We start from the raw sequence: 11480 nt of genomic DNA, 5'->3' as shown, positions 1-11480 counted from the left end.
TAAACCGAGACAACATATTGTTTTATTTTGAAAGCCCATACAGGAAACATTTCTAGCACGTCACGTCCACGCCAATTTAGCGTAAATCTGGTGGTCCTGCACCGGCCGGGAAAGGCATCCATCTGCTGTTAATTGTGAGTTTGCCTCCCGGCCCAGTAATCGCATTGTGTGTGTGGAAGGAAGACGAGGAGTCGAGCGCAACTGCTTCAGCTGCACACCCGGACATCAGGTATGCAGGGGCGGGTTCCTTCATCGACTGCACCCGGGTAGATGCGGAGCCTCCCAGGAGAAGGGGAGGAGGAGCTCGGAGTGGGATTTTATTTAAAACCCTTGGGCGAGGCTGCGCGTCTCCGGCTTCTCGCCCCGGGGGAGCACAACTACTACCTCCGGGGTTGTTTTTGTGCCAACGAGGGCAGTTTACGGGTCGTTTAAGGGTGCAGAAGCCGGGTTAAGAAGAGAGGGATAGAGGAGGTGCAGGTGGGAGGAAGAGGGAGGAGGGAGACGGTTTGTCGTTACTGGGTCGGCTACAATAAGCTGTCTGACGCCGATTTCTTTGTCATCATTTCAACCACATTTGTAAATCGCAGCATGCGCTACGATGAAAGTTCAAAAAAATGCGCAAACACGAATTGCCTTTTTTAATGCACGTTTTCTACAATCGGACATCTCATTGGCACATTATCATGATGTATGATTTGATTTTTTTGGGGGGGGGCGGGGGCTATTTGGGAATACTGCAACTCTCGTGTCGTCATCAAGGCAGGGATGCCATCGACCCGCCTCACCCGCATAAGCAAAAAGGACGCGCGCCATTACGCATGGGCGTCATTCATACACAGAGGGGAAAGAATGCCAGTCATGATATTTTTTGTTTTAGCTGCAACTTTTGAACTCTGATTTAAAAAAAAACAACAAAAAAAAACATTCAACTTAGGTTTATGACTCTTTTTTGATGTAATCGTCTTTGCGCTCAGAGACACTGGGCCTCGCCTGCTTTTTCAGGGGGAAACATAGACTTGCATGTTATCCAATGTAGGTGAACCAAACAACGGCCCGGGAGCCATTTGCGGCCGGTCATCCGTTTTTAGCGGCCCCCGCATAACTACATGAACAACTATCACGGCCCATTCCCCATTCTTGTATTGTACTGCTTACATTCCACACTGCGTGGCGAAAACAGAAAAAAATGTCAATCCCATCTCCCACCTCCCCATTTTCTGCCTATCAAATATTAAAATTACGTAATTTTTTTTCCTTATGTACCCCTCGGAATTAAAAAAGTTTGGACACCCCTGAAATAGACTATTTGCTGGATGCACTGAAGAAGATTCAACATTGTTGCATTCAAGGGGGTGAAAAAAATAGGCTCGTTGTTCCATTCTAGTTGAAGAAGATAGACTTTGTTGCATTCAAGAGGGTGGGGGGGGGGAATAGACTTTTTGTTGCATCAGCGTTTGAGCTCACGTCAGCGTCGAGGCGGTGACTGACACGAATGGCCACCCGCTCCCCAAACAGATTGAAGTTTCAGCCTGGCTTCTCTCTCTTGTCCACACGGTCTCACCATGCGCGATTAATATTTAGCAATCAAATTCAATTGAGATTTTAGTCAGCCCCCCCCCCCCAAAAAAACACAAAAAAACCCAAGATGATTCCGGGTCTTCCCCGCAGAGCTAAAGCCATGACTACCAGCGCGGCCATGGTGCGCATCCTGATCAAGGGCGGCAAGGTGGTGAACGACGACTGCACGCAGGAGGCCGACGTCTACATCGAGAATGGCGTCATCCAGCAGGTGGGGAAGGAGCTGATGATCCCCGGGGGGGCCAAGGTGGTGGACGCCTCCGGGAAACTGGTCATGCCCGGCGGCATCGACACCAGCGTGCACCTGGAGGAGACTTTCATGAACGCCGCCACGGCCGACGACTTCTACAGCGGCACCAAGGTGAGCGGGCGAATTGACGCGGAATCCGGGCCGGCCGGATAGTCTCGACTGCCATGTCTGAGGGGGGCAGCCACAAATCGACTGAAAAAGTACCACTGAGCAAGACATTAAGTAAGAAGTGGAGTGGAGAGGCATGCAATCATAAAAATAGGTGAAATCAGATATTTTAGGAGTATTTATTTGAGGGGGGCCAGGCCCCCCTCTTGTCCCTGCCTAGACCCGGCCCTGTATGCAATGTTTGGAGTCTGGTTCTTGTTTGGACTGGCACTCTCCAGTTCTTGTTTTGAGATGGCATAAAGCTTCAGTTTTATTAACGCTTTAAATTCATTCATTCATTCATTCATTCATCTTCCGAGCCGCTTGATCCTCACTAGGGTCGCGGGGGGTGCTGGAGCCCATCCCAGCCGTCTCCGGGCAGTAGGCGGGGGACACCCTGAATCGGTTGCCAGCCAATCGCAGGGCACACAGAAACGAATAACCATTCACACTCACACTCACAAACTGGGACGTTTTTTTTAGAGTGTTCAATCAGCCTGCCACGCATGTTTTTGGAATGTGGGAGGAAACCGGAGCACCCGGAGAAAACCCACCCAGGCCCGGGGAGAACATGCAAACTCCACACAGGGAGGCCGGAGCTGGAATCGAACCCGGTACCTCTGCACTGTGAAGCCCACGTGCTAACCACTGGACTACCGGGCCGCCTGCTTTAAATTCCACCCACAAAAAAATAAAACAACAAAAACAAAAAAAGAAAAATGAAATCCAAAAAAAACCAACAACAACAAAAAAAGAAAAACGAGATCCAGCGCATTTGGAACATTTGGACTCATCTCTCTAATCTTCCCCCGGGGATGCAACATTCGACTGCATTACAATGTTGAGTTGAAATTTCGGAATAGTCCAGCCCCAATTTTCAAGTGACATCTGGATTTAAATCGTCGGATTACGAAGATGGCCTGGCGCATTCCGGTAAAAAGCGCCGCATGGCGTGACGGACCGCGACACGAAAACGCCACGCAGGCCGAGCCGCGGCGAGATGAGCTCCCGTCACTTTCGTCAGCCAACAACAGACGCTGCCTCTCTTCTCCGGCCTCTCCCAAGCCCGTCTTCCTCCGCCAGCCCCCCCCACCCCCCTTACCCGCCGCCGTGCTCCGACAAACGCCGGCCCGTTACCATGGTTACCAGGGGTCTCGCGGCAAATTCCGCCCGGAGGCCTTTTCGGCTCGCACCATTGTGCTCGGAGACAATGGCGCTCAGACCCGCCACGCCGGGACCGCTATTTAAAACCCCGTGCCCAAGACGCACTCCTCCACCCACCCCGGCCTACAAGAACCAGTTGACAGATGCCGTTGTTAAACAACAACACGTTCACGCTCGGGTTCGAAAATGTACACGGTTGTAGGAAAGAAAAAAAAAAATTGCAAAACGTATGCGGGTGGTTCTCCGAAAATGTGGTCCAGGAGCGTACTCGAGTAAATCAAGAATCCGTTTTGGAGCCGGTCGGTAACGATTACCACGTTGCCATGACACACCTTATGATCTCACATGATGCACTAAGTGCGCTACAGCACAGAAGTATGAATTATTGATCAGAGTTTGCCTTTCGATTTTTTTATTTATTTATTTATCTCCCCCCCCCCCCGCGCACTCTTGCCGCCGTTATTCCCGGAAGGCCACGCCTACTTCGGGAGAGGCGCAATATTCAAGATAGCGTCAAATCAGGATTGCTATTACAGCGGTTAGCCCGTTGACCTCGCAGTGCAAAGGTCGTGGGTTCGATCCCCACGCCGGCTCCCTGTGTGGAGTTTGCATGTTCTCCCCGGGCCTGCGTGGCTTTTCTCTGGGTAGTCCCCACATCAGAGAAGGGAAAAGTTATTTGGCCCACAGCATTTAATATTGTCTTTTATTATGTAATCTGTACTCTAAGGTTGTTGTTGTTTTGTTTTTTTGTTTTCCCTCCAGGCGGCCTTAGCTGGAGGCACCACCATGGTGATCGCGCACGTTCTGCCGGACAAGAACGAGTCTCTGTTGGAGGCCTACGAGCAGTGCCGTAGCTCGGCCGACGGCAAAAGCTGCTGCGACTACTCGCTCCACGTGGGAGTCACCTGGTGGGGTCCCAAGGTAGTGCGCCATCTGCTTATCCTTTACTGCCCTCCTTCGTTTCCCGTCTGAGCCCCCGCTTAGTTCTTCGTACCTCTAATGGTGTCTGGTCCGAGAGGTAAGGTCCAGGGGCCATTAAAAGATTTGAAAACAAATAATCGGATCTTAAAAGCAACTCTAAAATGTATTGGGAGCCAGTTGAAGTGATGCCAGAGTAGGAGTGATGTGCTCCCTCTTACGAGTAGCGGTCAAGAGGCGAGCGGCAGTATTGTGGAGCAACTGGAGACGCCTCATGGAGGATTGGCCGATTCCAAAGTGAAGTGCGTTACAGTAATCAAAATGCCACGAAGGCATCGATTACTGTTTCAAAGCACTCGAGAGAATAGGAGACGCTTGACTTTATCCAGCTGCCCCCGTTGAGAACCTGCCGGGCTCTTTGCTCACGACGAAAGTGAGCATGAAGGAGGACGCTTCGACTCTCTGCAGAGCTCTCAACGCCATGCTCACTTTGGACTTGTCGCCCCACCCCCAACCCCCTGCAGGTGCGTGCCGAGATGGAGAAGCTGGTGAGGGAGGAAGGCGTAAATTCCTTCCAGATGTTCATGGCCTACAAGGACGTGTTCATGCTGAGGGACAACGAGCTCTTCCAGGCCCTGCAGCACTGCAAGGACATCGGCGCCATCGCCAGAGTCCACGCGGAGAACGGGGAACTGGTGGCCGAGGTCTGGGACCAAAAGTTTGCTCCGACATTTGTATTTCGGATCAACGGGCATGGGGCGGATTTCGAAGATTGACTTGACTGGCTACATGTGGCTAAAGTTTCGCTTCGTAAACGCACGTAATGTTGTGGCTAACAACACGACCGTTTAGCCGCGTTGGCTAAGAGGTTTCAGGATCCGGGTGCCAACCCCCGGTGGAGGATTCTTATTTTAAAGAACCACATAGCTTAGCCTTTGCTTAGTTAGCCAGTCATGCTAATGCTAACACATGACGGATTTGTCTCCACCGAAGGGTGCGAAGGAAGCCCTGGAGCTGGGCATCACTGGTCCGGAGGGCATTGAGATCAGCAGACCGGAAGAGGTACGAAAACCCCAATCGCCGCTACCCAAATCCGCCTTCGAGTCATTCGTTTTCCACCAGGCAATCCACGTCCATATCTGAACCCCCCCAACCCGAATCCTGGTCTAACAATTCACTAGCAGTAATTAGAAAGAAACAAACGTCGTGTATCTGGGCCATTGTAAAGCGATGACACCCAATATCGCGACGCACCAAACCCAAGCCCCCCGATTCGCCGCTCAATTGAAGCGTGACCAAGGCAACGCTAACGTTTGGTGGGACAAAATGACTCAAAGCCGAACCGTACGGAAATGACATCATTCAGAGAATAATCCCACTGTCATACCGGAGATGCTCTCATCGAGTCCCGCGTGACCTCATCTTGGCTTTTCGCAGTTGGAGGCGGAGGCGACCCACAGGGCTATCACCGTCGCCAACAGGGTGAGGGGAAAACACGCCCAAAAAAGACGCCGACGACAGTCGCGGAGGGGAAAAAAGATGGGTCATCACTCAACGAGGGTTTTGTTTTTCCTTTCCCGTTTAGGCCCGCTGCCCGATCTATCTGGTCAACGTGTCCAGCATGGCGGCAGGGGACGTGGTGGCGACGGCTAAAATGCAAGGTGACGCCTTAGCGCACGTTCAAGATGGCGGACGTATCGCGCGCGGCGATCAAGGGCTACGCGAGTCAACTTGGAACGTCTTAACTTGACTCTGAAACGTTGCCGGTGTGCCCGTTGAGTACACTGAAACCAGCGTGAAAATGTATCGCTGGAAGCTAGCTCACCGGATCACCGCCGGCTTTTCCGCGCCACGGCGCTAGCTAGCTCGCGAGCTAACAGGCTACGTGCGGTTGGTTAATAACATCCCGATTTGCGATAGCTTTGGATTGCCATCGATGCGAACAAAGGCACTCGAGTACAGTCGGAATGCTGGTTCAATTCCTTAATTTCAAGACGCAACATGTAGTCGTGAAGCTGCTAGCAAGATTGGAACGTAGCCTCATTTCACATCCATGCGGTGGTTGCGGCGAATGAAAACGGTTCCAAGAACGGTTCGTTAATAACTTCCCGATTTGCGATAGCTTTGGATCGCCATCGATGCGAACAAAGGCACTCGAGTACAGTCGGAATGCTGGTTCAATTCCTTCGTTTCAAGACGCAAGATGTAGTCGTGAAGCTGCTAGCAAGATTGGAACGTAGCCTCATTTCACATCCATGCGGTGGTTGCGGCGAATGAAAACGGTTCGTTAATAACTTCCCGATTTGCGATAGCTTTGGATTGCCATCGATGCGAACAAAGGCACTCGAGTACAGTCGAAATGCTGGTTCAATTCCTTCATTTCAAGACGCAATATGTAGTCATGAAGCTGCTAGCAAGATTGGAACGTAGCCTCATTTCACATCCATGCGGTGGTTGCGGCGGATGAAAACGGTTCCAAGAACGGTTCGTTAATAACTTCCCGATTTGCGATAGCTTTTGATTGCTATCGATGCGAATAAAGGCACTCGAGTACAGTCGGAATGCTGGTTCAATTCCTTAATTTCAAGACGCAATATGTAGCCATGAAGCTGCTAGCAAGATTGGAACGTAGCCTCATTTCACATCCACGCGGTGGTTGTGGCGGATGAAAACAGTTCCAAGAACTGTGCGAACATAATTAAAAAAATAAAATAAAATTACTGTACAGTTGTACCTCTAGTTATGAAATGAATTGGTTCTGGAAAAAATTTCTTAACTTGAAAATTTTGTACGAAGTGATATTAGCAAGTAGAGGTACCGCAGTACTTGAGTCCCACCAGCGGATGAGAAATGCCTTGAGTAAAGCGTGCGTTGTGTACCACAGGGAGGGTGGTCCACGGAGAGACGACCACCGCCCACGCTGTGCTCAACGGCGCCCCCTACTACCATCAGGACTGGTCCTACGCTGCGGGCCACGTTATGCTGCCGCCACTGCGCCTGGAGCCCAGCACGCCCAATTACCTCATGAGCTTGCTTGGAAAGTAAGAATCTCGGAAAAAGATTTTGAAAGTGGGCCGCACGCGTACTAACGATCTTTGAGGTCCTTGTTTTGGTTTCCGATTTTGCCGCCTTGGCTGCAAACATACGGCGTCTCGTTTCAGATGTCAGCGGAAACTTTCCGGTCTTTCAACTTCACGGTTCTGTGTTTTCGGGACTCGGATTGTAGCGCATTTTTAGGTTGGACTTCTCCAGCTTTCTTCCCGTCAGTCTGAATGCCGCGTGGCTCCATGCTGCCCCTTTCGGGTCATTCTTGGAACTACAGCAGATTCCTTGAAAAGCAGGAAGCAACCTGCGCCGCGGCTTTACATTTTTGCAACCCGAGCGAAAGGTTACGACTCGGTATGCGCGTTGCCCACTCGAAGCGCGAGTGCGTCTCCATCTTGGTAAAATGACGCTGCCGCCATCTTTGCCTCCTCTCAGTGACACTCTGAACGCGGTCGCGTCCGACCACCGTCCCTTCACCACCAAACAGAAAGCCATGGGCAAAGATGATTTCACCAAGATCCCCCACGGGGTCCCGGGCATTCAGGACCGCATGAGCGTCATCTGGGAGAAAGGGGTGGTACGTGTGCTGCTCCCATCTCAGAAGGGCGGGGGGCCGAGTGGGGGTCCAGGGGGGGCGCCCAGAACGAAAACTCCGCTCCGTCAGCTGACGTCCTCTTGACTGTTTCCAGATCGGAGGAAAGCTCGATGAGAATCGCTTCGTCGCCGTCACCAGCTCCAACGCGGCCAAGATCTACAACCTTTATCCCAGAAAAGGCAGGATCATCCCGGGAGCGGACGCCGACGTGGTGGTCTGGGATCCCGAGGGCTCCAAGTATGCATCCCCCACCATCGTCGATCGTTTTTTAACTTCTCAGACCGATCGGCCGCGGTTCCATCTGTCTTTCAGGGTCATCTCGGTGGAAAACCAGGTGCAGGGCGGCGACTTGAACCTTTACGAAGGTCTTCGCTGCCACGGCGTGCCCTTGGTCACCATCAGCCGAGGGCGGCTGGTCTACGAGAACGGCATGTTCACGTGCGCCGAGGGCTCGGGGAAGTTCTGCCCTCTGAGGACTTTCCCGGACTATCTTTACAAGAAGATGGTTCAGCGGGAAAAGGTACCACAGAGGAACCGTCGAGTTGTCATGCGGGGACGTTATCTTCCCGTTGTTGGCAAATCGCGAGTGGTACCTCTACTTACGAACGTCTCTTCATACGAAATTTTCAAATTACGAAACGCCTCAACAGGAAAATATTGCCTCTTGTTACGAGAGAAATTTCAAGACACGAAAAGGTTAAAATACAGTGTGGGCTGCTACTCGGAACTCCGAGTTTCCTGAACGCGACATACTGAGAGCTGCTCTGCCATTGGCTATTCCTTCTGCGTGTAGCTAGATAGTTAGGTGTCTATGCAGCGTCCTTGTCAGTCATGAGGCGTTCGACAAAAGTGTTCACCAGTCGGACGATCGCTCACGATGCTGATGTTTGCCTCGGACATTTTCGAAGGATTGTTCAAATTCGACAAAAGCAAACGTTCTTGACCAAACGCCAGGCAAAAACCACTTCAGAGATGGAATATGAACTAAAGAGGGCAAAAAAAAACGACGAGGACGCAGTTAAAAGTCAAATGACCATTGTTCTGTCCCCAATTTACAGTTAATCTAAGTTTGAATGTTTTATTTAAGTTACACTGAAGTAACGTTAATATTTCTACGCATAGTTAAAGAGTATTTTCTTTATGCAACGTAACTTTATTTATTCATGGCAAGCAGCGTAGTTCATAACCGGACGTGACGTCACGTAAGTGGAGTCGCGTTGGCGGAAGCAGGAAGTAGAGTGACAGAGCGTCACCAAGAGAGAAATTCGATGGTAGTCGAGTCTAATCCAGCACAATCCGCATACATCTCACGCCTTTGGTAGCATCGTGGGTATGTACAAGTTTGTTTTGTTATCGGTGAACAGTTCTGTGGCACTTTATGTTAGAAATGCTGTTTGGCAATGTGAAAAAAGGAACATGTTAGGATTTGAGCTAGCGCTCGCTAATTCTGTTAGCGCAATGACGTCTCGCTCATCTCGCGATTAAGGTAATGTTATGTTATTCCGTTGGTTGTGAATTCAAAGTAATATTGCCTTGTATTTTATGTTACAGTTTCACCTTTTTCTCCATCATCAAAGACTAAGAATAACATCTTCAGAGTCGTGGTGTAGAAAATGAGTTTAGCGAACTGTACAAATCTGGCCGAGACAGTACAACCATCTTTTTATACGCGTCACTCTCGTCTTTGGTTTTTTACATGACGCAAAACTCTCATTTATTGCGCAATAATGTAATTGGAATGTATTTGTTACATATTTCCGTGCGTGTGTTTGCGTTATAAAACTTTAACGTCTGAATTTTCTCAGTGCCAGGCGGCCAAGCGAGTGGAGCGCGAGCCGTACACGGGAGACGTGGTGGCGGTGGCGAACGCCGGAAAGAGGGACGCGGCCACTTCGGATCTGGACACGCCCACGCGACCGTGCACCCGTCACGGCGGCGTGCGGGACCTCCAGGAGTCCAGCTTCAGCCTCTCCGGTGGGGACGCCGCATCCGAGGCAAGTCACCGAACGCTAAAGCGCCGCCGGAACTGACAAAAGCCGCTTTCGCAGGTGCCCAGATCGATGACAAGGTTCCCAAAAGATCCTCGGCCAGGATCCTCGCGCCACCCGGCGGGAGGTCCAGTGGGATCTGGTAGAGGCTGAGAACACCCGATCGCCGACGATATCAGGGCGGGGGGGGGGGGGGGGGGGGTTTCCGTCCGAGCGAGTCAAGGTTGTACTTAAATAGTGTGCGATAAATACGGTCAGGTTTGAAATGTTTTCTTTTTTTCTGGTTAACTAAGCCCAGTTTCTTCATACTCGGGGTTGGGGGGGGGCTGAAGCCAATCATGTTTGTCCAATTCGAAAACCTCGGAAACTATAAAGTGTCGCTTCTTGGGTTACCGCTTGGAAGGAAGTGACATCACGATGACCTCACTGTCAAAACACAACGTTTGCACTTGTGCGCCGTCTTCTTCAAGAGGCTTTTCTACGTGACTTGAGCCCCCCCCCTGTACTGTGAGCCGCGGTGAACGTTTTTTGGGGGGGAGGTGGCTGAAATGGATTGAGATTTCAGTTCATTTCAATGGAGAGTTTTTTTTTGGGGGGGGGGGATATACATGTAAATTGAGGGCTACCTTGGTTGCATTCATCAGAGTACCTCAGTACATTCGACTTCCAAACTGAGCTTCATCCTTCTTTGGTGTTTTTGCTGCATCTAAAATTTGGAGGAGGCGTCTGCCCAAAACCGCCGACATGATGAAAAATGGAAAACGGCTCTGCACTTCCTGAGTTCCTTTCCAACTGAAATTGCAGTATTACACCAACGGGATGGTGTTAAATTTCTCATTCTGAACGGTACCACCAAAATTTGGGCCAGGAAAATCCCTGTCGCCGCCTCACGTGAAGGAGCCGAGGTTGGGGGGGGGGGCAACAAAAAACAAAGTCTCACCCAAACTGCCTTTTTTTTCTTCCCACTCGCATTGTTTTGGACCTTCTGAAATATTCCCGCCTGCGCACCTTTTGATGTATCAGCACTGTGAAACAACTGAAACGCACCGATACTTTATTTTTTTTAATAATGTACTCTACAGGTTTGTATTTATCATTTTACTTTGTGAATAATTATCCTAGTCCTTGAGTTGTTTTGTTGACTTTTAGAATGTTATTGTCATAATACGGTAAAATTTCTTATTTATTTTGGGGGGGGGTAGTTTTTTTTATTCAAAAAAATAACCTCAAAACAAAACACTGGTGCTGAACATTGTGGTCACTTTGCGTGGTTTCCTTTCTTCCCTTCTCGCAGCGTCTGTCACCTCATTGGAGTGAAAATAAATAAGAGTGGATTGTCCGCACGGAGTCCCGCGTCTCCGTTAACTGACGTGCCGCCGCTGATGCGGAGATTGCGCAAAGAGGAACGGTTGACCATCCCTCTTTCCGTAATTCTTCCCCCCCTTTTTGTGAAACCGTTATCGGAGAACATTTGCTGCTGTTTGGATGGCGAAACAGGGCTGCTACTAAAATGGGGCACACCTGATTTGATGTTTTTTTAAAAAATCATTGCTAAATCTAGATTTTCTTTTTCCTCACTGAATAAACGCACTTGAATCGAAGATTGAATTTTCCTTATTTGTCAACATTTCGCTGTTATATTAGTCAGACCAAAATTTAATTTATTAGACAGTGGGAGCATTTTAGTGATCTAATGTTTTACTGGCTTTTAAAATTGCACAAAAGTCAGACATTACACTGTGCATGTATAGTATGTGAGGATAGCGACCCCCAGTGGACAAAAAATGCATCCACC

The 11480-nt window shown here is 49.9% G+C and overlaps 1 protein-coding gene across 1 annotated transcript; it reads left to right on the top strand.

Moving 5' to 3' along the window:
• The first annotated feature begins 58 nt into the window (after nucleotides 1–58).
• On the top strand, nucleotides 59–10595 carry dpysl5a (dihydropyrimidinase like 5a). Its single transcript, XM_052085571.1, has 13 exons — nucleotides 59–229; nucleotides 1669–1939; nucleotides 3902–4060; nucleotides 4582–4761; nucleotides 5051–5119; nucleotides 5495–5539; nucleotides 5643–5718; nucleotides 6942–7098; nucleotides 7538–7679; nucleotides 7792–7934; nucleotides 8010–8217; nucleotides 9503–9671; nucleotides 9746–10595. Exons 2-13 carry the CDS (start codon nucleotides 1679–1681, stop codon nucleotides 9829–9831), a joined length of 1695 nt encoding a protein of 564 aa, XP_051941531.1. The 5' UTR covers nucleotides 59–229; nucleotides 1669–1678; the 3' UTR covers nucleotides 9832–10595.
• Nucleotides 10596–11480: the final 885 nt, after the last annotated feature.

Source organism: Hippocampus zosterae, chromosome 14 (assembly GCF_025434085.1).
Source record: "Hippocampus zosterae strain Florida chromosome 14, ASM2543408v3, whole genome shotgun sequence".
In the NCBI taxonomy this organism is placed as follows: domain Eukaryota; kingdom Metazoa; phylum Chordata; class Actinopteri; order Syngnathiformes; family Syngnathidae; genus Hippocampus; species Hippocampus zosterae.
Note: the sequence above shows the minus strand (reverse complement) of the source record. Positions and strands in the feature narration are given on the sequence as shown.

Excerpts from the sequence above, each read along its gene's own strand:
- dpysl5a (XM_052085571.1), top strand. The coding sequence starts at position 1,679 with ATGACTACCAGCGCGGCCATGGTGCGCATCCTGATCAAGGGCGGCAAG. Across the intron at positions 5,719-6,941 it reads GGCGACGGCTAAAATGCAAG|GGAGGGTGGTCCACGGAGAG; the intron begins GTGACGCCTTAG and ends TGTGTACCACAG. Across the intron at positions 7,099-7,537 it reads CTCATGAGCTTGCTTGGAAA|TGACACTCTGAACGCGGTCG; the intron begins GTAAGAATCTCG and ends GCCTCCTCTCAG.